This window comes from Phyllostomus discolor, chromosome 8 (assembly GCF_004126475.2).
Source record: "Phyllostomus discolor isolate MPI-MPIP mPhyDis1 chromosome 8, mPhyDis1.pri.v3, whole genome shotgun sequence".
In the NCBI taxonomy this organism is placed as follows: domain Eukaryota; kingdom Metazoa; phylum Chordata; class Mammalia; order Chiroptera; family Phyllostomidae; genus Phyllostomus; species Phyllostomus discolor.
In genome coordinates this window covers 25,564,918-25,590,693 of record NC_040910.2, presented here as the reverse complement: position 1 = coordinate 25,590,693, position 25,776 = coordinate 25,564,918, and the positions used below count along the sequence as shown (strand labels likewise).

The following is a 25,776-nucleotide window of genomic DNA, read 5'->3' as shown; positions in this document are numbered from 1 at the left end:
TTCCAGAGCAAGGGGGGACCACGTTGCAATCATAGGGTCTCAGCTACTTCAGATTACTCTTCTTTAAGCTATACTTTTCTTCCACTTGGTCCTTGAGCAGTCTCTGCTCTTCTCCTTGCCCTCAGAGCCTCTGAAGTAATAGAGTGGGATTAGTGTGTGTGTGTGTGTGTGTGTGTGTGCGTGCGCGTGCTCATGTGCACGTAAAATACCAGGCTCTGATCACTTGGAAAGCATTTCTTATAGTTAAGATGTTTAAAATGTTACTGTGTTACGAAGAACAGTTAGGTCATTTATTTATTAGAACAATGGCTATAGTATAGGTTAACCTGGATGGCCAGGTACTGTGACCTTCTTTTATGTTCCCGAAAAGTGCTCTCAACTCTAAAAGTAAACTTACAAACGAACCTATAGGACCTCATACAATAAATCTTCACTCAAGAGCTTTCACTTCACATCTTCCGTAGTCCAGTTACAACGGACTGGCAGAATACAAGAATGAATAAGAGATGTCCCCGCCCTTGAGCAGTTCGCTTGGTGAGGGTTTAGTCCACACTGCTCTGTTGTAACATGTAGTGGGGCTAACAGTATATTGAGACATAGAGGCAAGGAAGATGTACAGGAGCGCTCCATAAGCATTTGTTGAATGACGGGAGCCTCTGAACTTGGTGGATTCCTTTATTTTTCAGTTTTCTCACCTTATACCTTCTTAGATTTTTATCTTTCCATTTGGAGAGTTAGATGCTAACTATGTGCGTGTTATTTTGATATTTGAGCTCATAATTTAAAAATTCTTGTTGTCTTTCCATTTTATTTGCAGACGATTTTCCAAAAATAAAGGCTAGGTTGCCGTGATAAGAATTTATTTACTAGTTTTCTGAAAACCTAACTCAGCAGAATGGACAGGGTTGAGGGTGGGAGGTGGGTGGAGGAGGGGCAGCAATCGATGAAAAGGTGGAGTTTTCTGATAGGAGTTTGTGGTTTCTCCGTGAACACCCTCGGGCAGCATTGCTTCCAGTCCCTTCTTACACAGTTCCCACAGATACTCTAGGCTTGAGATATTTCTTCTGCATTGAGAGCCCTTAGGAGTTTTCATGTTGATCTGTTTGTGATACTAGGAATTTTACAAGTTACAACGGGCCACTGTTAAAATGCAGGAAATTCTCCTGTGGAGTGTCACGGTTTTCCATGGGCTTACGGAGTGCGATGCCGCCGCCTCTGTGGACTGTCAGTAACGACCCGATGCATTTCCTTTCCCACATGTTCTCTGCACTGTAGAGAGCACAAAACAAGGGTAAGAGAGATCAGGAATTTTGAGCTCGTTATGTGCCACACGTGGAAGGGTTGAAAATAGGTAAAAAGGTAGAGATGGCGAAGCAGCTTCCATAGAGCGGTGTCCTGAGCAGGTGAGGGACAGACAGTGAGACCCAGAGGTCCGGGTCTGTCTGGTCTTTTTCTTAGATCAGAAGAAGCAGAGTTCTTTCCTGTGGAAGGAGGCAAAGTGAATGTGGTTAAGGTTCCAGTTAACAAGCATTTATTGAGCGCCTTATGTATACCAAGCACTGTACTAGTTTCTGGGAACAAATGGAGGACTAAGATAGCTGCTTTCAGGGGCCTTATAGTTTAGTAGAAGAAATGGTCACCAAAAACCATGTCAGGTACTAAGTACAGCCCATCCTCCTCATTTGTGGATTCCATGTTTGCGAATTCACCTACTCACTAAAATTTGTTTATAACCCCAAAGTTGATGCTTGCGGTGCTTTCATGGTCATTCGGGCAGAGGGACAGATGGGCAGAAGATTGAAGTCATGCAATGGGCACGTTCCCAGCTGAGGTCAGACAAGGTAGCACTCTGTCTTCTCATGTCAGCTCTCATGCTGTACACAGAGTCCTTTTCACAGTCTGGTTAGTAAATAATTTCTTTTTTGCATTGTTGTTCTTTTTCTCGGTGTTTTTGCTATTTAAAATGGCCCCAAGCATAGTGCTGAAGTGCTGTCTGGTGTTCCTAAGGCAAGAAGGCTGCGATGTCCCTTAAAGAGAAAATATGTGTTAGATAAGCTTCGTTTGGGCATGAGCTACAGTGTTGTTGGCTGTGATTTCAGTCCTTTGAAGCAGCAATCAGTGTGTATTAAATAAAATGTCTTTAAACAGAAACACACATAAAAAATGGGTAAATATAAATCAGTTGATGAAGATGTTGTGGTCAGAGGCTTGCAGGAACCCAATTCTGCATTTCCCCTAATAGCACTGGTGCTTTATGCCCCAGTTCAGTTTGCTGAGACTTTACAGAACGTGAGTACTGTGAGTAACGAGAATCACTGGTACAGCCCTCAGCCGCCTTAGAATGGAGAAGGTAAAGAGTCAGCTGATCCTGGAATGAGTTCCAAGGGCTTTCCCAGCTGAACGATGCATGTGGTGGGAAATCAAAGGCGTGATTTTGTAGGGCTTGAAGGATACAGAAGTAAAGCCAGGACGGGTTGTGTGAAGTCAGAGGTCAGGCTTGGAGGGAACAGGTAGGTGTAAGGATAGGAGGTTGTAGTCCAAGTCAGACTGGAAAACGGGGCGGCAGGGGCGGGGCAGGGGAGAATGAAGGCCGTTCAGGAAGAGCGAACAGCACGTTATTGGTTGTTGGACTGACCATTCACAGGAACACTGGGCTCAGAGGGACAATTCAGTGACAGATCAAAGGGCCCAGAGAGCTAACAGAGGCAAGTTCAGTGCCCACTGAGTCTAGCTGTGTGCGTTTCCAGAGATTCTAAGAGCCTTGAGACGTGATCCAGGAATCTTAAAGGTCGAGGTGTAAAAGTGGGTGTAAAGAGGCCTGAGCAAAGTATAGGTTACAAGTGGCAAGGCTCTTACTGCATAGGACACAATGTACTTTTTTGGTGTACACTCTCCTGGTACCATGGGAAGGACATGGAGGGAGAGTCAACAAGATTGTTTATTGATAAAATTCAGGGACAGGAGGGGAGGAGAGGAGTGAATGGTCAACAGTTGCTCTCAAGTGTTGACTAATTGTCATGAGATCCTTTTTCTTCTACAGAGAGCTAGATTGATGTTACACTTCCAGAATTTCTGGTATGTCTCGGTGCCCGTAATTCTTCAGTTTTCAGTTCCCTTGTCATGTGATTCTCATTATTATGTCATTGGAGATTGGTTAATGTGCATACTTACGGTTTGGTAAATAGAGGTAATGATCCCTCTCAGTTCTGTTTGAACGGGGGTTGGGGAGAGAGTCAGCTTCCCCTTGGCTCACTTAAAGGTTTCAGTCAAACCTCTGAACACTCGTGATTCTAGTGTTTCGAACTTTTCCACTGGCCACCGGGTTAGGTTTTGTGTCTTTTCTCGTTAATTGTCCCAGTGGGGTTTGGAAATGAAGGAGAGGCAAACCGTACGCATGCACTACCACCGCGATTCTCCTTCAGAGTGTTCCAGAGCTGTGCTGGCCAGCTCGGCGGCCACTAGCTCCGTGCGGCTGGTGGGCACTTGGAACGTGACTGGTCTGAACTGAGATGTTCTCTCAGTGTCAACTTCACACTGGGTTTTAAAGACAGTATGAAATAACTTTTATATTAGTGGCATGTTGATAAAAGATATATGTTCTGTTAAATAAATCGTTAAAACTCTTTTTACCTGTTTCTTTTTGCTTTTTTAAAACGTGAGTACTAGAAAATTTAAAATTATGTATGTATGCTTATGGCTCACAATGTATTTCTGTTGGGCAGTTTTGTTGTTCCCTTTGAGTTTCCAGAGAATACTCTGAACGTGACTGTTAGCTGGCACCACTTCTAAAACCCAGATGGCTGGGCCCGCCGGTGTTCGTCGTGCTGTTGAAGGTGCTAGTGTACATGAAGGTAGCTCTTCTAAAGAAACGGAACACTGTCCTGAATAGCAAAACTTGTTTCCGCTAAGAGAACTTTCCCCTAAGAAGTTTTTTCTTGTTCTTTGGCAATCCTTCCAAAGTAATAAAGGTAATGAATAAAATAAGGTCAACAGTCACCACAGTTCTACTGGATGGAATATAACCGAATCTCTTTAAGAATTGCTATCAGGGTTGGAATTAGCTTCTGTTTTGGACTAATCAAACACAGATATTTAAATGTGTAATTATTTTTCAAAGGAGTGTTTGAATCTGTGTCACTAAGGCATAATGAGGTATTGTTGTCCCTGCAAGAGAGACTATTTCCAGAACTTAGGTGAACAGCTATTTGTGAGATATAGCCTTAGTAAATATGAGAGAAAAGAGGTTACTTCTAACTTAAGAGTCATTTGCTAAGTGCCTTCACTAGTGTAGTCACATAAACAAAACACGAAAGTAGTTTAAAAAATTAAAGTGACATCCATGACCTCAAGAAGTTCATGATCTAGTATAGAAGTTTGTTGGGGACATTCTAATATTCTGATCTATGTCATGAAGCTAGAGGAGATAGTGATACCTTATAATAGTAGCTAAGTCTGAGAATTATTTATTATGAATATGCAGGTTCAAGGTTACTGTGAATCAGCATGGTTCCCACATGTGTTCTTTTTTTTTTTTTAAGATTTTTATTTATTTATAGAGAGGGAAGGAAGGGGGAGAGAGAGAGAGAGAGAGAGAGAGAGAGAGAAACATCAATGTGCAGTTGCTGGGGGTCATGGCCTGCAACCCAGGCATGCACCCTGACTGGGAATCGAGCCTGCCACACTTTGGTTTGCAGCCCGTGCTCAATCCACTGAGCTACGCCAGCCAGGGCTCCACATGTGTTCTTTTATGGGAATTGTGTGTGACCTGCAGCGCTTCCTCCCTGCACTGTCACTGTCACAGTGCGTAGGGCATAGGGACTGGCGTTTAAGGTGGTACCAAGGGGGAAAGTTGAACCATGGCTGTCGGGGAGATTCTGAGCTATAATAAACAAATACTGAATCCTTCAGAGGCATTGCATATAGAGAGTCCATTCTAGATGTTGAAGTATCTTAGGAAAAGGGTCATGATGGGGAGTTTTAATGGGTTCAGTGGTCCTTGGTTTGGATCCTGAAATAAGAGGATTTGACTTGGAGAGTTAAATGAAGGGTATTTTAAGAGGGGGAACTGTTGTGATTGAAGCTAAACAGGAGGTGGAAAAGGAATTTATTAGTGCAAGAACAAATGCCTTCTGTTAATGTGAAAGCTAATTATTTCGTAGACATAATTTTCTAGCTGCTGCACTAATTTGTTCTAGAGTTTATTGTTGGCAGGGTACTTTGCAATCCGTTTATTTTAGAGGGCTTAATTGCCTGGGGCTTCCAGAGAATTGGCATTGTTTCAGGGTGGGAGCTAGGGAGGTGACTGACTTTCCTAGATAAAATTGTTATCTGCCAGATGTCTTGTGGCCAAAGTTATTTATCTTGGCTTCATGTTGTGTAAACACAATGCAGTCAACTATGAGCTGAGCAACTCAAATAGGACAGTGAGTACTTTTGGAGGTGTGCATTTAAAAAAAATACACATCAGCCTGGCTGGTGTGGCTCACGGGCTGCGAATCACGGATTGATCACGGGCTGTGAATCAAAGGGTCGTTGGTTTGATTCCCAGTTAGTGTACAAGCCTGGGTTGCGGGCCGGGTCCCTAGTGGAAGCTATGTGAGAGGCAACCACACATTGATGTTTCTCTCCCTCTCTTTCTCCCTCCCTTCCCTTCTCTCTTAAAAAATAAATAAATAAACGCATCACATTTGTCTAAAGCTGTACAGTTTTTTCAGAGGGTCTCTCATATGCTCACATTGAACATTTTAACATCCTTCTCAGAGGTGGAGTAAGTATCATCATTCATTTAGTTGCAACTGAGGAAATAGAGTCAGTGTCTTTCCCCAGACTCATGTGGCTAGTGAATGGGCCAGAATAGAGTTCTTCTTGCCTTGGAATCCAGTGTTCTTTTCCCCTGTATGACACCCTCTCTCAGCAACGACACTGCTGATGGGTGACTGCTTGTCTGATTGCTCCTGAGTTCCTAGTACTCAGCCTTGTCATGAGGAACTGACTCAGAGACTTGAGAGTCTGCTGATTCAGAGCTGAATATCCCTTTCCCAGCCTCTCAATTCCCAGCTTTCTCTTTTCATAAATTGAAAAAATTTTTTTTATCCTTACTCGAGGACATTTTTTTCACTGCTTTTAGCGAGAGGAAGGGAGAGAGGAAGGGAGAAACAGAAAGAAACATCAATTCAAAAGAGATACATCAATTGGTTGCCTCCTATACGTGCCTGGACCAGGGATCATATGTGCCCAGACAGGGGAGCAAACCCACAACCTAGATATGTGCCCTGACTGGGAATCGAACCTGAAACCTTTTGGTTACAGGACACTGCTCCAACCAACTGAGCCACACGGGCCAGGGCTTCTGCAAACACTTTAAGGGTCTTTCTCAATTTGCCAATGATAGACATTATTATATGAGGAGCTTTTAATTTTAGCTATATTGTGTCTGTCAAACCCAAACTAAAGAACAGGAGAGGAACGTCTTCTGTCATCACTAACCTATCTCTTAATCTAACCTGCACAGAGATTTCCTTGAATAACTCTCATAACTTTATTCTGCTGTCTGCATTGCCTTTTGGATTTGGAGCAGGCCACGAATGAGTGTGATTGCGAGTCCTGGCAAAATCCAGGGCTTGAACCGGGGTGGGCAGCAGTGGAAGCTGTGATGCAGCCTGCCGTATCTCCACGGGTAGGGGGTCAGGAGGGAGCCAGGAGCGCCATGTGCTCCAGATGAAACTTCCTCCCAGCTTCCATATCACTGGTGGTGAGCAAAGGAGAGGACTTTAGTACTTTGGGTACTTCTGGTAAGAGCCTCCCCCTCCTCTCCCACCTTCCCAACACTGACACTCTGTCACATCATCACCACATCTGCCTTGACACTGTCAGCACACTAATTTCATTTTTCTGTATCATCAGTATTTTGAGCAGGGCCTGGTGCATCAAATATTTGAAAGGGTGAATGAAGTCCTAAGTCTTCAAATAGCATGTTTTAAAGACAGGTTTGTAAATTATTCTGAAAAACCAATGAGGTGTCTTTATAAACTGTAGAAGACCGTCAAATGCTTTTTATTTTGTTGGCTTATTTAATTACTACACAGATTAATAAATAACTCCCAGTAGTTCCCAAATTATCCCAATGGCTATAATAGTTACAATAATAGTCATTGTTTGTGTAAATAGCCATTTACAGTAATTTGGTTAAATTATTTATTACTCTGTGAGATAGTTGTATTCCTGTGTTATAAATGTTAGAAAATTATAAATGCTTAAACATTATGTTTTTAAAACTCTTATACATGTAAGAGAGAGTGAGAGAGAAAGTCTTTTGACAGCAAAAGTCTTCTTCAGGAAGACTCAGTGACCAGTGTAGTGTGGGACACAGGTGTGTAGTTTACCTGACTGGAAAAAGGTAAGTGAGAAGGTGCAGAGCAATGAGTAGGCTTATTGCAGATGGTCTCATTGCTCAGCTAAGGGAGCTTCAGCTTCAGCTGTGGCTTGGGATTGTGAGCTGCGGCGTCTGGATACCGGCAGCACTTTGGCATGTGACTGCCTGTGTAGCTCTGCACCGCACTTTGAATGGTCCAGGCTGCATCTGTTTCAAAGCATCAACAGAAATGTTTAATTACATTATAGCTCTACATCCAAATGGAAGGGAGCTGGAGATAGCTGAGAGTTCCCCAGTAGATATTTTTTGAAACATGCTTCTCTTGAATTAAACAGTTTTGCTAAGAATAATGATAGTTGTGGTGGGGAGAGTCGAAGCCCTGAAAGCTGGCAATGCTGTATCCATTTTTGGTCCAATGGGTAGAGTAAGCAAGTGTGTTCAACAGAATTTCTGTAGTGGCTCTTCAAGGCAACCTCCACTTTACTTTGTAACTGTGTGCTCCGATCACTTGCTTTGTAGGGAATGCGAGAGACCTGTGAATGATTCCAGAGATGATGGCCCCAGCCCAGTAGCTCAGCTTCCAGCTTCTTAAGCAGATCTGGACTACTGATACTTTCACTAAGGTCCAAATGCTAGTGACAGCCTGACTTGAAATCAGAGTTAAACTTTAAAAGTTGTGTAATATTTTGTTGCTAATATGTTTCTGAGTTTAGGAAGTCTTGGAAATAATGGTGTGGTTGTTATGAATTTCAGTGAGACATGGGAATGCACTGTAAAACTTGTGCACAGAGAAAAAGTGCTGTAGACTGAGGTCTAATATTGGACCTTAAAAAAAACGAGGAAAGTTGTTGTTTTTTTTTTATCTAAATTGCTGTCTATCTAGCTGATTCCAGAAAGGGTGGCTCATTCTACGGAGACAAAAAGATAAGCAGTGCCCCTTCTTGTGGGTGGAAAGTTACACTGCCGAGCCTCACAGACCTTGACTTAGCAGGCCTGGCCTGGCTGCTGCTTTTCCTTGTTAAAGGTTAGGTATGCAGTAGTTGCAGCTACTCTTTTATTGTAACTCTCCTCAGGGCCCCTGTTTCATTTATTAAGTTGGGGATTTCATGGAGTCTTCTCTTTCTTTTCCTTATCTCCGTTGTCAGCATGTTAGTACTTGGTTAGATAGTCTTTGAAGAGCACTTTTTCTTTCTTTCTTTTTTTAAAAGATTTTATTTATTTTTAGAGAGAGAGAAACATGAATGTGCCAGAGAAACATCAGTTGGTTGCCTCTTCCCCACCCCCAGCTGGTGACCTGGCCTGCAACCCAGGTATATGCCCTGACTGGGAATTGAACTGGTAACCTTTTGGTTTGCAGTCTGGTACTCAATCCACTGAGCCACACCAGCCAACGCTGAATAGCAGCACTTTTTCAATAAAAGTGTAAACTGTGTAGCTTAAAAATCCTCTCACTGGTATGTGGTTTGTATTGCTGCTAGGTACTAAACTACGTCTCCAAATAAAGGAAAATTGGGGAATTTGATTTTAGTTAGATGTTTTTAAAAAGTATATAGTTGTAGGTATATACTTTTGCTGGCTTACATAAACATTAATGATAGCAATTACATTGAAGGAAAAACAGTGTGACTAGAATTACACTCTTACAGTGGGAGAGCTTTTCTTTTCTTTTCAGCTGTTTGAAATTGTTTTGACTCTGACAATTCCCTTACAATAAAGCCTACAGAATTATTACAGAATAAAGAAATCCAGTGAGCATTACTGGTATGGCAGCAAGAATTTAAAAGAAAGTAGTTTCACCTCTTGTTTGTAAATAATACATACCTACTGTTGAAAAAATGGAAACTAGAAAAGAATAAAAGGACAAGCATTGCTTTTCCCATGTTGGACTTTTAAAAAGTACACTTGTTACCAAAGTGCATATAAAATTCTATATCCTGTTCTTTTTTTTCCCACTTTATAACACAAGAATTTTTCTGTGTTTCCCAGATTTCATGAAGACATGGCACTCATTCATTCATTCCTTCAGGTACTGAGTACCCTTCTGTGCTTGGTGCCAACCGCTGCTTTCTTCAAAGTAAAGGCCTATGGTAGTGGAAAATAATCTGGATTATAATTAGGAACTGCTAGGTTATCCTGAATTTTTATGTGACTTTCACCTGAATGTGAAAGCCAGGTTACTCCCAAGTAGTTCTTCATTTGAGGTCAAAGCAGTAGTACTGGTTGATTTTGTTACATGTTTAAGCTAGACTGGTATGAATTGAAAAGTCACGGTGTGGGAGTTTGTCCCTTAGCTGCAGTGCTGGGCTGGGCTGGGCAGGGTCAAGGGAAGAGGGCAAAGCGGGCATCCTGTCCGGTGGCTGCCGTGCCTGGCTCCTGCACAGGAGCTGTTGACCAGAGAGCAGGACCGGGTGCACGGTAAGGTGTCCAACAAGAGACTTTGTCACCCACAGTGCTTGTGACTGGGGCCCTGTCCTCACAGAGGATTGAATGTCTGGGAATCTAAACATTGTAAGTGGCCCAGGGTTTGAGGTGTAAGAGAAAGAATTTGACTTAGTTTATCAGTCAGTGATATTCACCGCCTCTTCTTTAACCTCTCCCCAAATAAGTCCTCAGATGGGCAGGTACTGATGAGCCCCTCCCGACAGAGCAGAGTGAGGGTGGGTGGCGGGTTCAGGCATGAGCAGGACGCCTGGACCCATGTCCTGGCTCAGCCGTTGACGAACGACATTGTTTGGACTAGTTCCCTCCTAACCTTCCCGCACTCCATCCTCTTCATCTGTTAAAAGAAAGTATTCGTGCTGCCAACTTCCAGTGAGTAAGTGAAACACTCTTAGAACAATGCCTGGCATGAAAAATGAACACTTGATAAATCTAGCTAGTTATTATCTACTTTGTATGCCTGAGTTTGCACCTATTGCCAAATTTCCCGAGTGCCGAGCTTGTCGGAGAAGTTCAGACGGCACGAGGGCGGGCGTGTTGTTTTCTCATTGCACAGTGAGATGGTGCTGCGAGGCCGGGACGCTGTTCAGGTATTTGGAGCTCTTCATGATTCTGAAACAGCCAGGTATCGACAGACTTGATCGTAATCCCGGATCACCCTCTCCAGCCTGCTCCCCTAGATCACCCTGCTTCTCATCCCCTTGCCTTCGTCCCTCCGCTGGAGCCCAGCACAAGCACGTTTTAAAACACCTTTGTGTTGAACTGTACCACATGGACAGAACAGTATGCATGTTCTGCTTGCTGTGAGTTCATGGCGCCAGCGCCCAGCTCAAGAAATAGTAGTTTACCAGCATCCTTTTTGTGTCTCCGCTGAGGATTACGCTTTGAAAACCACTGCTAGAGAGACGTACGAGCCAGTCGGTCATGTGTCTATGGCAAGGCGTTACAGAAGAAAGGAAATTACAACAGTCCCCCCTTATTCGTGGTTTTGCCTTCTGTGGTTTCAGTTACCTTGGTGAGTGGCATTCTGCATATATGAAAAGGAAAATTCCAGAAACAATCAATAACTAAGTTTTAAATTGCACTGTCTTCTGAGTAGTGAAACGAAATCTCGCACTGTTCCACTCCATGCCACATGGGCTGTGAGTCACCCCTTCGTCTGGCGTCTCCACGCCGTGGATGCTCCCTGACTGTTAGTCACTAAGTAGCCGTCCCAGTTATCAGATCGACCTTTGTGTATGGCAGTGCCAGTGTTCAAGGATCTCTTATTTTACTTAAAATGACCCGCAGTGCAAGAGGTGGTGAGTGGTGCTGGCGGTTCGGGTATGCCAAAGAGAAGCTGCAAAGTACTTCCTTGAAGTGAAAAGGTGAAAGTTCTCAATTTAATAAGGAAAGAGAAAACTCATGCTGAGGTTGGTAAAATCTATGGTAAGAATGAATCTTTTGGGAACTTGTGAAGAAGGAAAACTAAATTTGTGCTAGTTTTGCTGTTGTACCTCACACTACCAAAGTTACAGCCACAGTGGATGATAAATGCTTAGTTAAGATGCAAACGGCACAAAATTTGTAGGTGGAAGACATATCACTATGGCTCGATGATCCTCCTTCTGATGTGTCATCAGAAGGGCAATACATCCACCTCACTTCATCTTATCACGAAGGCATTGTGTCTTCTCACAGCATCAAATGCAGAAAGGTGAGTGCAGCACAGTAAGCTATTTCGATGCTCTGACCAGCGTGGCTGAGTTGGCTGGACATCGTCCCACACAGTGAAAGGTCGCTGGTTCGATTCCAGGTCAGGGCATATGCCTGGGTTGTGAACCAGGTCCCTGGTTGAGATACATGCGAAAGGCAACTGATTAATGTTTCTCTCCCTGTCTTTCTCCCTGCCTTCCCCTTTCTCTAATAAACAAACAGAGAAACAAATAAAATAATCTTTAAAAGATATTGAGACACCACATTCACATAACTTTTATTACAATATACATTTATAATTGTTATACTTCATTATTAGTTATTGTTAATCCCTACTGTGCCTAATTTGTAAATTCAATTTTATCATAGGTATGTAGGTACAGGCAAAACCAGTATATGTAGGGTTTGGTATTATCCATGGTTTCAGGCATCCAGTAGGGGTTTTGAAACTTACTCCCTGTGGATAAGAGGTGACTACTGTACCCCATTAAGAGAAACTATCACGGCCTCTCCTTCATTTATTTTTCCTTTTTTTTTTCATTAAGGTAATATGAATAGGCAGAGAAATATTCTTTATGGAAAGATTCATTAGATAAGAATAATTACATTGGGCTTTTTGGAGAACAATATTAGGCTTTTGTCTTTTTCTTGCTTCAAACCCATCTCTTTCAGTTATGGCTTTGAGTTAACTTTTCATTACACCCAGCAATCACTGTTTGTTTGTTTGTTGTTGTTGTTGTTTAAATCACCGAAGAGTGTGAAGTCAGGTGAATGCAAAATTACATGAATACCTACCTTGAAACTTTCCTGATTTGAATTCTCTAGACTGTGAATTAGTCATTGGAATGGATTTTTCTCTGATGCCAGGTGTTTTGGATTGGAGTTCAGTCCCTGGAGCACTGCATTGGAAGGATTTGGGAGGAGCCTGGGCACAACAGGAAACCGTGCTCTTGGAGATTAGAGATTGGTCATGGGCAAAAGAGAGTGGACTGGTGTGTTGAGTCCCAGATATTTATCTTGCATGGTCTAAAATGATACTTAATACTATTTCTTGACCGTGAATTTAGCATTCTTCTCTAGGACCACAGAGTATCTGGGCCGTGAGATTGGAAGTGGTACAAATACAGCTTGAAAAGTGAAACCAGTAGTCTCCCCTTCCTACACAGTCCTCTGATTCTCACTTCCAATATCGGACAAAGGTCATCTGGGTTGTGAAAGTGTCCGTGGCAACAGCAGCAATTTCAGCCAGCACTCCGAACTGCAGGTGGAGTGGGGGAGTCCAGTCAGCAAGGCAAACAGACTTCCCTAAATGTGTGAGCACGGCTGTGCCGTGGGAAGGAAACGGAGAACTTTATCATGAGTAGCGTTATGTATAGGGCTGATGATCAGTTTAATATGTATATAATGTTTAAGAGAAGGGTATCCAGCATGTTAATGAGTAATAGTGTAAGTACCTATCTAAGAATATGAGTCCGTTTTGGGAAAGGGAAGATTTGAGGAAAATGGAGATTGGATTGAGGCGGAGAGGAGAATTTGGGTTCAGAAGGCCTAAACATACCTTTCTCTTAACTGCTCTGTAAGCTGTCCTAATACCTTAGAAAAAAATGGTTGTGATGATATGATTATTACTTGTTTTTTTATTTACCGAAGAAAATTTAAAACTCCCATTTAAATATAAGTTAAATTTGGAGCCATACAGTGTACAATGGTTGTGGCTTTGATATATATCACTACTTTATTACATTTTATCATGTTTGGGTTCTTAAGGGGAGGGACGGGGAAATGGCATTTTTACTTTTTAAAAGTCTTAAAATATTTTCTGTTAAGATAACGTGAGTCACATCTATTGGAGTGAACATAGGTTGTTAAAACTTCTAAAGCAACTTTTGCTATAGTTGTAGGGGAGAGAAAAGTTTCCCCTCCTTTCTACATATAGTTCGTTTGGTTGGTCCAATAAGTAAATTGACATGAGACAGATTAACAGGAGAAAAGAACCAAAATTTATTATGTATGTACATATTCGGGTTCTGAAAGAATATGGGGCTGAGGACAAATTAGGCAGTTGGGACTTATATGCCATTGTGAGGTAAGAAGAGAGTGGTTTGGACTTCAAAGAGAAGGTAGTTAATTCACAGGTAGATGAGAAGCAGCAAAACATTGGGTAACAAACTCTTCTCAGCCACCCAGAAACAATGGGACACCCAGGGGACTCTAATAGACTTTGCTAGGTTTCTCCCTGTCTGCCACACTTAGCTTATAACATGTTAAGGTGAAGCTCCTTTCCTTTAAGCAGGGTATTCTATCTGAATCCTTTCTTGAAAATAACCAGCTGAAAAGAATCAATATCTTAAAAAGGCATGTATTGGTGTGGCAAACTCTTTTCCCCCTTGTAGTAAATGAGAGAAAGAGAAAGTGTGTGTGTGTGTGAGCACAAGCATCTTCTTGGTCAGAGTACATGCACAAAGAAGCACACTTTTTATTGCAGTAGATTCGGGTCATAATTTTAATGTGAATATCCAGTGGCATTAAATGGGTCAAAAAGTAAGACCTGTCCTAGGTACAAAGATGAATGTCAAGACTTAACACTGTTTTGGTGCTCAAAGAATTTATGATCTAGTTAGGATCATAAGACATGGACAATACTTTTTTGCAAAGCAATTATGCATTGTGTTGAAAGTGTGATTTAAAAAAATTATAAAGGAATTCAAGAGAGAAAAAGATCTTTCAGCCTAGGAAGGCCTCTTGGGGAAGATGGAATTATTATGACTGAGGAAGTGGTTCTTGAGTGCCTGGTTCCCAGGCCAGCAGCAAGGGCGCCCTGGGAACTCAGAAGTGTACATTCTTAGTCTCCACCCCAGATGTTCTGAATCATGAGCCCTGGGGCAGGCCTAGCAATTCCTGTTTGTAAGCAAGTCAGAGTTTGAGCCTTGCTCTACCAAGGAGAGATGGTGGCTACAGGGTGTGTTGACTGAGCTGAGGGAGAAGCAGTGACTGGCACAGAGTCAGTGTCGAGTTGAAGACTGCTGGCTGAGTGGAGGAGGCACACAGGAGGGTTTAGGGTTTCCTGTGCATTGGGTTTCTGTTTGAGGAAACTTGTTCCCCAGTGCAGTCTGATCCTGATGTCATCCAGATGTCCATTGTACCCATGTCGTCATTTTCACCTCCTACTATCCTGATCATTTAGAATGTTTGCATCATCTGGATAGGGAACAGAAATTGTATTTTTATAACAGTATTTGAAGTCTTTGGAAAATATAAAATACCAGAATTCTCGAACAGCTTCATGAATAACTACTAGGTAAATGTATATACAGTCTACATGTTGTAAAAGAGGGTTTCATATCCTTGCATCAAGTCCTAAATAAATATCTTTTAGAGACTGAAGTTTTAAAACAGAAATTTAGTCGTATACCTAAAAAGTAGGATGTGTTCCTCCTAGAGTATTCTCTATGTATTTGATAAAATTCAGTTATTTTGGCATTTTTAAAGAGCCCACCCCATCAACATTGAACTGTACTGTTTCTGCTGTGCGTGTAGACGAGGTAAGCCCTAGCCGAATTGGAGATGTTGATCTGGGGCTTCGTGGGCCAGGTGTTGTTAGGTGGGTCTGGTGGTGGCGAAAGCCTTTGCTTTTGGCCTTTGCGCAGGGAGCCACCTTACACAGAACATGAAAAAGTCCCAGGGCTTGTAGGAGTGATGTCTGATTCTCTGTGAAAGATGGAAGCTCAGGGGGGAAAAGAAGGCCATGTGGCTGTACTGTGGCCATGCAGTTAGGCTTTAAGTTTAAAATGTGTTTTCTCTTTTCTGGGGAAATGAACTCATTTTTCCCTAATCTGGTTTTATGGTGGCGCTACACATGTAGCATATTCCACGGAGAAGTCTGGTTTCTGTTGTAGGTGTGTTGTAATCTCTCTTTCTTAGGAGAGGATATATTTAAGATCTTTTGGGGGTTTGTTAAAGAGGAACTTTAGGGTGACATACATAAAAGTCTTAAGGTAACAATGAAGACCTCTGCCGTGGTAGCATGAGATTTTCTCCACACTTGTGAAGGGAAATACACGGCTGCCATGTATGAAGATGCACTTCAAATCTTCTGAAACTAAATACCCAGCCATGGCTCATCAGATATTAGGGGTCTGTTAATGTTTTCTTCAGCCAAGTTCGAGGATAAGGAAGAGGGAAGGAATTGGGACAGTCCTTTAGTTACTGTTTCAAGACTTGACCTGTATTTTTAGGGCCCTATGCTTTATTTCTTCTAAAAGAAGAACTATTTTTTTCCTTGAACTCACAGTGCTGTGGAAAAATCATACTGACTCTGTAACATTATTCCTATTTTACAGATGAAGAATGTCAATGTCAAAAGTAAAAACCGAGCTGCTTCTGTCCTTGGGTTCTGTGAGGGCAGGGCTCTCACGGCTTGCACATGCCCGGGAATCAGGAATTCATTGCGAGAGTGTGGAGGACTTATGGCTTCTCACTTATTATTCTTTTTCTTATACGTGTATGTATTTGTATAGCAGTTTAAAATATGCATTTGATGTTAAGGCCCTACTCTCCCTGCCCCACACCATTTCCTATACGTTTAGCCCTATGTTTGTTGTGCGCAACCATCCTTCTCCCTTGCCATAGGCAGAATTTTGCAGGGTTGCAGGGTAGGACCTGTCAGCTGACACTGGCTCACATGAGAGCCATTAAGAGGGTGGTGTGGCCAATGTCAGAACAACCTTGCAGCTGAAGGCAAGCCACTGCGTTTGCTCAGAGTGGTGTGAATAGGTCTTGTGACCCATTACATGACTACCACATAATTTCTAACAGAGGAGCTCAGATGGAGCGAGGCAGTCCAAGCTGCTCAACCTGTTGAGTGCTTTTCTATTGCCAACGGGAGCACCAGCTCAGGAACAAAAGTAGGAAGTGGGACTTGGACTTTTCTTGTTTATAATGGGTTTGCTGAGAGCATGTTTTATAACATGATGGATGTATCTGACTTCCTAAATCATCCGGCGGGCTTAATTTACATAACAAATGAATGTTCCTTTTTTTTTTTTTCTTAAGAAAAAACTTTTGAAAGAGGAAATTTGTGGGCTGTTGCCAAGTAGCTTCTCTCAACCTACTGTATAGGGATTGCAGTGATCATTTAGGACGGCTGGTCACTGCGGAATATCCTTCAAACAACAAAGACTCCTCAACACTTGTATCCGAGTCCATGTTGATAGTCAGGATAAAGCGGAAGAAAGTCAGCCCACTTAGGAGATGTGTGGCGGCACAGCAAAGACCCCAAACCGGCCTGGGGCCCCGCAGAATTCAGCTGGTTGTGTGAGTGATGCTGTTTCTGGTGCTGGGAGGACTTACAAGACACTTTTATGCGCAAAGATTCGAAAATGTGCCGGGGTAGGAAGGGGCACCGATCACATGGAACTGGACAACAGGTTTGAAATTTTAGTTCTTTTTCAAAATCACAGTGAAATTTTTATTTAATTTGCTGTATACCAAGCAGATGAAGTTGTATTGATCTGAAAGCTGTTTTGCTCCAAGCGTGTTTCTCAGTAGGAGACCTGGGGTCGTTGGGGGGTGTACAGAAACAAGTTCTTTTCTTTGTAGACTAGGGGTAGGCATGGGTATTTTTCTTGACTATTTCTGTTACCCATCTGCTTTTTTCTTAACTTTCCATTACATCTGCCTGGAGCCAGCTTACATCCTTGTCCTGTGTTGCAGCTTGAACTATACTGTTCACAGTGGTTATCAAGAAAGAATTGCAGGCCTGAAGTCCCACCACAGTTGGTACATGGGCACAAGAGTCGGGGTGCTCCCTTCTTGTTTGAATGGTGGGTGGGTGGTTGTGCTTTTCCGGTAGGAGACACGGTGAGCCCATCCCTCCTCTTACAGGGAATCCTTTTCATGGGAAGGATGGTATTTTGATGAGCTGTTTTAATTATAGCACTCACCTAAAAAGAATAACATATTTGCTATATTATTTTAGGTTGACTATTTCATTCATTCATTCATTCCATTGGTAGTAGCTCTTAATTTAAACATTATTTGTAAAGAATTTTATTACCTATCAATGACAAGGGAAAAAACCCTTTGAGAATTACATTTCATTTCAAAATGTTGTATAGATAGATAGTAAAGAAAGCCATAAATCTACTTCTTGGTTGGTTGAAAATGTAGTTTCAGGATATAGTTTCTGTCCTATAAAAATCTGTGTTTCTTTGGTACAAATTTAACAAGGCAGTATACATTTCACTCCAGTGTAAGAACCCAGTAGTTTGGAGAGTTTGGGAGAGGTGTGGAAATCATTTTATGGGTGTTGGGTCACATGCTATCCACACAATTAAAGAGATGAATTTGTAGAGGATGAGGTAATGAATGATGTGTGGTACATTAAAAAAATATACTTGAGTGTCTAGATAAGAGCTTCACTTTTATCCTCTCCATTTTTCTGTTGCTCATCAAGATAGGACAGCTGAGGGAAAGGAAAGCGAAGGATTGACACTCAGTGTGTCTGGGTCTTGGTCCGTGCTCTGCTCTCCCTCCCCCAGCTCTGCTGCCCATGAGCCTTGTCACGTTGGGTCGGTTTCCTGGCTTGTGTGTGTGTCTCTCTCAACTGTAGTTGTTTAGACTATTTAAAACATTCTTTCTTCCTCTGAGAGTCTAGGGTACAGCACCAGGACCTTCTGTATTCCCTGTTTTTGTTGTTTGTACAATTCTAGATTCTCCAAATAGGTATTTGAGGGGGAGGGGGTGGCATCCACATGAGAATATGCAGGGCCATCCTAATTATTTAAAAAAACTTACAAAGCTTTTGGTATGTACTTCTGCTGCTCACTTGCAGTGAACTTGCTATTCTTCGGTGGATTTTAATCATTCCCATTTAAACTACACTTTAAACTTAACAAAACACATTCATATCTACTATCTCTGAACCGTATTTTGAACTTTTTTAGATTTACTTCTCTGATGCTTACATTTTTTTTTTTTTAGAATTCTGCTCAGTGATGACATACACTTGTCATTTAATTGGAATTCATTTCCAGTCAGACCAGTTGTCTTGGCAGACCTCATCCACTTTCTCTTCCCCTTCCTGCAGTCTTGAAATCGCCTTCTGTATTTGCAGTGCTGCGTGCAGTTTCCTGCCCTTCTCGACGACTTGGGCCATCTTGAGGGCAGAGTGAATTATGGGCAGGAGCTGCTCTGTGAGGCTCCAAGTCAGGTGGCCGGCAGCTAGGTGTGACCTCCATTCCTTTGATCGTAGGTATCTTAAATCAGTAGTCTTAGGTGGTTATCTGAGCTCAGTGCACTAAGCATATTTTCAGTCCACAGTTGGGAATCTCGGAGGTGGTGGGCTGACTTAAGCTGTGCAGTGGGGGTGGGCCTCCCTAGCTCTCTGCCTTGTTCAGAGGTTAACTGTAGTTTTTCTTCCCCTTTCCTAATGCTTTTTCAGTTATTCAAAGGTGAAGATAAAGATTCCACAAATCCAGTGGATTCAAATTGGTTGGATACCTAATAGTTGGCCACAGTGTAAAACTGACACAGTTCAGTGCAGAAAGAGACATTTTTATCTTCCCAGCTATGGTTCATGTAGAATGAAACATTTCAGGAAAGAAGTTTGTCCTCTGTATCTTCACTTCCCTTCTCCTTAATCTCTAAAATGACAGGTATGGGGGTTGAGTTCATTTCTCCAAGTAACAATCAACAAAAACCTGAAGAACTTGATGAGACATTTTAAATGGTTTGTCAATAAAATATTCCTTGCTAAAACTCAACTGAGATCTCATAACTCTGAAATCTGATGCTGGGTATATCGTATAGTCTTGAAATAATTGGTTCCAGTTTTCTTTCTTAAAGTGTCAGCGATAGCAAAGCTACTAACACCTGGGTTTTTCAAACTTCCCCAACAAATGAGATAAATACACAGGGCTGTGTGGATGAGGAATATGGGAGTACCTGCCAAGCTTGTCTGTGACCATTGTTCCTCTAACGGCAAGACAAAATTTGACAGGCTTGCCTTAAAGAAGTGTACCCTACGCACAGTAAAGAGGAACTGAAACAACACTTCAGAGTTAATTGTGCATGAGTTAATTGTGCAGAGTTAAGTTTCATATCTTGAAATTTGGATTCAGAAGAAATTCTTTTTACTGTTTTGGACCACCAGAATGGAAGGAGCAGAAGAAATAGTGACTAAATTAATCCAATTTATCTACTAATTCTACTAAAAAAAATGCTGTAGATTGTAGTAGCTACTTCACGAGAAAATAAGTGTGGAAACCAGGATCTGTTTTCCCCAAGTGGACTGCTTCCCAGAGATAAACTGAACTTGATTTTTCTCCCGGTCTTTATTTGTAGCAGCTAGGGTTTCTGACTAGGAAATACAGAAATAGCCACAGATTTAGAGAGAGATGTGCTAAGGAACAGACTAAAAAACCCTGAAGATTTTAGTAAAGGGCTGTTCAAAGAAAATCTAATGCAGGTTGTGGAGGTGGGGAGAGTGTTTATCATTGTGTTCTCCACGTAGAAACACCGTGTGAAAACCACTCTGCTTTGATACTACTTAGAAGATGTAGCTGTTGGACAGGTTGAACCAAGTGGGTAAGGAGGAAAAACAAACCCTGGTCAGCTGATGCTCTTGTGCTTCCTAACAGGCTTCACAGGGAGTTTGTACATCGCTGGGTGTGACTCTCTCAGATGCACTGGGTATCACCGGTCACAAGTTCTTCTGCCCTTTCTGCATTCCTTCCCTTTTCACTGATTTTAGGGGCCACGAGGAATTTTCTTCAGCCAGTTAAAAAAGGCTCTTTCTACCAGTTGATGGTTGGGATATAGAGATGTCATTTGAGAATGACTGACTAAATGAATGAAGGGATGCAGTGGTAACTGAGTATTGTTGCAAAGTCACAAGGGATTTAGGTGAAAAGAACATTTATCTCTTCCCTCGGAGGCCACATCTCTAACTGGGAACGAATCAGAGCAGTCTCACTCCAGGGATTTTGAAGGGGGTGTGAACTCACTTTATAGGAACTGACAGCTGACATCAACTTTTGTCTGGGTCTTATTTTAAGTATTGATGATGTAACAGGGTAAAGCCCTTGTCATTAGTCACCGTAACTAATTGTTTTCAGAATGACAGTGTTCCAGACAGAAGGCAAGGTTACTCCAGTCCCAGGGTCCACAGGCCAGTCATTGGGCCGCTGCTGAAGCCTTTTCCCCTCATGATGCTGCTCGGCCTTGTGCTGGACTGGAGGACCCACTCAACGAGCCTCCAGGTCCCGGTGCTCCTGTTGTGGCTCCTGTTGTGAGTCAGCCTATGGCTTAGCCTATCCTTTTATTGTTACAGTAATAAAAGGTGAATAACTGCTGAACAGTGATGTAGCAAGCCCTGGTGGGAACTGGTGAGAGCAGTAATAACCTGTGACCCATCTAAGATTATAGTTAAACTCCCAGTCAAAACTCAACAAAGGGAATCCATCCAGCCTGTGGGCTCCAGAAACACCAAGGTTCCTGGCATCTGCCTTCCCCCTTTATGGGCTACAAGTTTATATGAAATGTTCAATATCAAGTACCCTATTCATCCATTAATGCTTATATATCAAAAGGGTTTGATCCTTCTCTTATCAATTTAGAAAGTTTTTAAAAACCCTATTTTTAGGTCATTACAGAACAGATGTGAATTAAAGTCCTGTCTTCTCACTATGCCATTTCCTTTTACTTTTGTGCTTTACCCTGTCCAAAGGCCTGGAAAGAAAGAGAAGGGGGGGGAGGGGGGAGAAGGGAGGGAGGAAGAGAGGAGAATTTAGTTGAGCTAGGATAGTTATTCCACTTACTAATTTATTTTGTAAAGTTCAACTCTCACAAATGGGACCCTGTGCCAGATATGGTAGAATGGTCTTTGACCTAGGGACATATGCTGTCTTCATGAGCTCATGATCCGAGGGGCCATCTCTGCCTTGAGCTCACTGTGTCTTTGGAAACATTCCCTCAGGTCTCTGTGTTTGTTTTCTCTTCTTAAAACACACACACACACACACACACACACACACAGAAGTGGTTGATTGGGTCACTGATTCCCAAATCTGTGAGGTGTTTTTAAAAATGTAGGTTCCTGAACGTGAAGTAAATTCAGATCCATTGGATCAGATTCTAGGGGGCTGGATCCTAGAAGCTTTGTTGATTGAAAAAAACAAGCAAACAAACAAACACAAAGAGTTTCTAGAGTAATTTCAATGGAGAGTTAAGTCTGAGGATCTCCAGGTAGGTGGTATCTGAGGTCCTTTATAGCTCTAATATAATAGTCTGTTACTGACCGATGAGACCCAAAGACATAAGAAAAATATGAAGACCTTGGGTGGTCAAGGGAATCAAAACTCTCTCAGTGGTGTTGAATTTGAGTAAATTTGAATATCTAGTTGGCTTTATTAAGCGATTTCTGAATTGGGCAGTATCCCATCTAGCAAGTATCCCAAAAGCTGTACAGTGGGTAAGGCTTTTATAGGCAGAAACTGGGCAGGACAAGAAAGTTATTAGCAAAAGAAAAAGGGTTGTTTCAGGTAGGTTACCTGTCTTGTCAGACAGATTGCCTTAGCGTCCTTTGCGGGGAGGGTGGAGAGGACCCATGTGACAAGGCACTGGAACCGACCAGGAAATTCCAGACTGACCAATTAAGATTACATTCCTGGAGAAGGTTGAACTGCATTTAGGTCAGGTTTAAATCTAGGCTTGGTGTCATGGGCTTTAGCACAGACGACCCCGTGTTGGGCCCGTGGTTTTCTCTTTAACAGTGATCATCTTTTTCCATGCGAGGAAGCAAGCCATGCGGTCATTTGAGGAAGTGTGTTCTCCACGGAGGGAATGGCAAGTACAGAGATCCTAAAGCAGGGGCCTGCTTGGTATGTTCCTGTAGGGGAAAAATCATTTTCCTTCTACCCTTCTAAATTCTGGTGGGTCAGATAATTCAAACAACATGCAGGAGATTAATAGGAGAAAATGAAGTATTAACACACGCAAATGGGGAATTCTTGTAAGCATGAAAATTCCAGACATTTAGAGAAACTGAAGAGTGTATGTCATTCAGAATTAAGGCAGGGAAGTAAGGCAGTTTACAAAGAGAAGAAAAGAGTTCATGTTCAGTGAGCAGATGCATTGGTCATCTTGAAATAGCGAGACACAGCCCTGGCTGGCGTGGCTCAGTGAATTGAGTGCTGACCTGTGAACCAGAGGGTTGCCGGTTCCATTCCCAGTCTAGGGCACATGCCTGGGTTGCAGGTCAGGTCCCCAGTGGGGGGTATGCGAGAGACAACCACACATTGGTGTTTCTATCCCTCTTTCTCTTTCCCCTCCCCTCTCTAAAAATAAATAAATAGAACCTTAAAAAAAAAAAGAAACAGTGGGACCCAGAGAGAACTTTGATCAGGTGGGTTTTGCTAGGTTTCTCCCTGCTATCACACCTAGCTCATGCTAAAATACGGTTGTCTGTGATGATAGCTCCCTTTCTGAAGAAAGTCCTTCCTTTGTCTGAATTCTTTTAGGCAGTTAGCGGGGAAGGTCATTTTCTGGAGTTTTTCATTTCTTAAAAATAACCAGCTTAAAATAACCAGTATTCCACTGAGGCATATTTTGAGGTGGCAAACTCCGTTCCCCATCACGCTGAAAAGGAAAATGTTGCCTACGGACAGAGGTGGTTTGGATTCAGAGTGTACACGGTCGGTCCTCTGGGGGAATGTCCATGAGGCTGGGGTGTGCTGGTGGACCGGGCTGTCGCGCTGGGAGATGACAGGGAGGTGGAGGTGGCCTGCCCCCTGATCTCTCTCCCATTGGCCCTTGCTTGATAACTACGATTCCTGCCATTAGAACCTCATTTCTTTGTATTCAAGCCTCGTGCTCTCTAGGCAGTAACTGATACCTCCGTGGGAACTAAAAGAGGACTTGTTCCTCTGTCACGGAGAACAAGATCACATGAGAGGGCTGGGTGTGTTCTGTAGAGTAGCGTTGAGGACAGGCCTTATCCCTTCCAGCTGGGTGGACAGGACTGAGGGGAGACCGCCTGTCACTTTGCTGAGCAGGGATACAGAATTTTGATAGCTATATTCAGAGCTCAGATAATGTGTCCTTGGTTTTCATCTTCACAGGGAATTCCCTAACAGACAATGACAGACCAAAGTCGTCTTCAGAGAATGATCCTGTCGCAGACTTGACATCTAGTGCTTATTACTCAAAGCATTTTAATTGACAATTAAAATATTTTTTCCCTTTTAAAAGACTTTTTAGAGCAGTTTTAGGTTCACAGCAAAATTGAGCAGAAAATAGAGCTCCTGTCTGCTCCCCATCCCGCCCTCATAGCCACAGCCTCCCCTGCTGTCAGCATCTCCCTCACCCACACCAAAGCGGTGCCTTTGCCACAACAGATGAGCTCACACTGATGCGTCACAATCACCCCAAACCATGGTTTACATTGGGGTTCACTCTTGGTGATGTATATTTTATGGGTTTTGATCAATGTATAAAATGTATCCATCATATAGTGTTAATACAGAGTAGTTTCACTGCCATAGAAATCCTCTGTACTCTGCCTATTCAACTCTCCCTAGCCCTAGGTAACCACCAATCTTTTTACTGTCTTCATAGTTTTGCCTTTTATAGATGTTTTTGGCTGGAGTCATGTAGTATGTAGCCTTTTCTGATTGGCTTCTCTCACTCAGTAATATGTATGAAAGGTTCCTACATGTTTTTTCATGGCTTGATAACTAATTTCTCTTTGGTACCAAATAATACTCCATTGTCTGGATGTAGCACAGTTTATTTACTTACCTACTGAAGGACATCTTGGTTGCTTCCAAGTTTTGGCAGTTATGAATAAAGCTGCTGTATTCCTGTGTGGACATAAGTTTTACTCATTTGGATAAATATCAAGGAGTGTGATTGCTGGATCACAAGGTAAGAGTTGGTTTAATCTTGTAAGAAACCGCCAAACTTCTCACCAGCAACGAGTGACAGCTTTTGTTAGTTCACATCCTTGTCATTATTTGGTTTCGTCGATGTTCTGGATTTTGGCCATCCTAATAGGTCTGTAGTGGTATCTTACTGTTGTTTTAATTTGTATTTCTCTAATTATGTACGATGTGGAGTATCTTTTTATATACTCAGTTACCATCTGTGTATCTTTTTTCCTGAGGTGTCTGTTCACATTTTCTTCCCATTTTGAAATTGGGTTGTTCTTTCTCTTATTGTTGAGTTTTATGAGTTGTTTGTGTATTTTGGATACCAGTCCTTTATGTGGATATGTGTTTTTGCAAATATTTTCACTTGGCCTATGCCTGTCTTCTCATTCTCTCGGTACTGTCTTTTACAGAGCAGGAGTTTTTAATGAAGTCCAGTTTATTATTGGTTCTTTTTTCATTTCATGGCTGTGCCTTTGATGTTGTCATCACCATGCCCAAGATCATCTGGAGTTTTCCCCTCTGATATCTTCTAGAAGTTTTATGGTATTTCATTTCATATTAAGGCCTATGACCCATTTTGAGTGAAGTTTTTGTGAAGGGCTTAAGGTCTGTGTCTGGATTTAGTTTTTTGCGTGTGGATGTCCAACTGCTACATCACCTTTGTTGAAAGATGATCAGTTGATTACATGTACGTGAATCTGTTTCTGGCCTCTCCTTTCCTATTGATCTGTCCCTTCTTTCACCAGTACCACGTTGTCTTCATTCTGTAACTTTATAGTAAGGCTTGGAAGTTGGGTAGTTTCAGTCTTCTGACTGCTCTTCTCCTTCATTATTGCGTTGGCTATTCTGGGTCTGGTGCTTCTCCAAATACACCTTAGAGTCAGTTTGCTGATACTCACAAAATAAGTTGCTAGGATTTTGATTGGTATTGCACTGAATCTATAGATCAAATTGGGAAGAACTGACGTCTTGAGTCTTCCTACCCACGTACATGAAGTATCTATTTAAGAACTAACAAACCTTAGTTCTTTAATTTATCAGAGTTTTAAAGTTTTTCTCATATAGATCTTTTACACATTTTGTTAGATTTATATGTGTTTTTTGGGGGGGTTCTATTAGAAATGGTATTGTGTTTTTTTTTTTCTATTTTAAATTCCACTTGCAAAAGTGTCGCAGGTTCGATTCCCAGTCAGGGTACATGCCTGGGTTGCAGGCCATGACTCCCAGCAATCACACATCGATGTTTCTCTCTCTCTCTATCTCCCTCCCTTCCCTCTCTAAAAATAAATAAATAAATAAATAAATCTTTAAAAACAAACTATTAAAAAAGTGATTTAAAAA

At 42.1% G+C, this 25,776-nt stretch overlaps 1 protein-coding gene across 6 annotated transcripts in view; it reads left to right on the top strand.

Moving 5' to 3' along the window:
- Positions 1-25,776, top strand: part of FNIP2 (folliculin interacting protein 2) — a 121,302-nt gene that overhangs the window by 20,037 nt on the left and 75,489 nt on the right. Inside the window, exon 1 of one of the 6 annotated variants that reach the window (XR_004904608.1) lies at positions 16,117-16,932. The exons of 2 other annotated variants lie outside the window; for them this stretch is intronic. Coding sequence is in view for 3 of the 4 variants with exons in the window: in XM_028519333.2 (XP_028375134.1) it covers positions 16,757-16,932 (176 nt within the window). In the remaining variant the exon portion in view is untranslated. Of the gene's footprint in view, positions 1-16,116; positions 16,933-25,776 lie in introns of those variants that run through there. 3 more of the 6 variants (XM_028519333.2, XM_036031956.1, XM_028519336.2) reach the window with 3 other exon arrangements.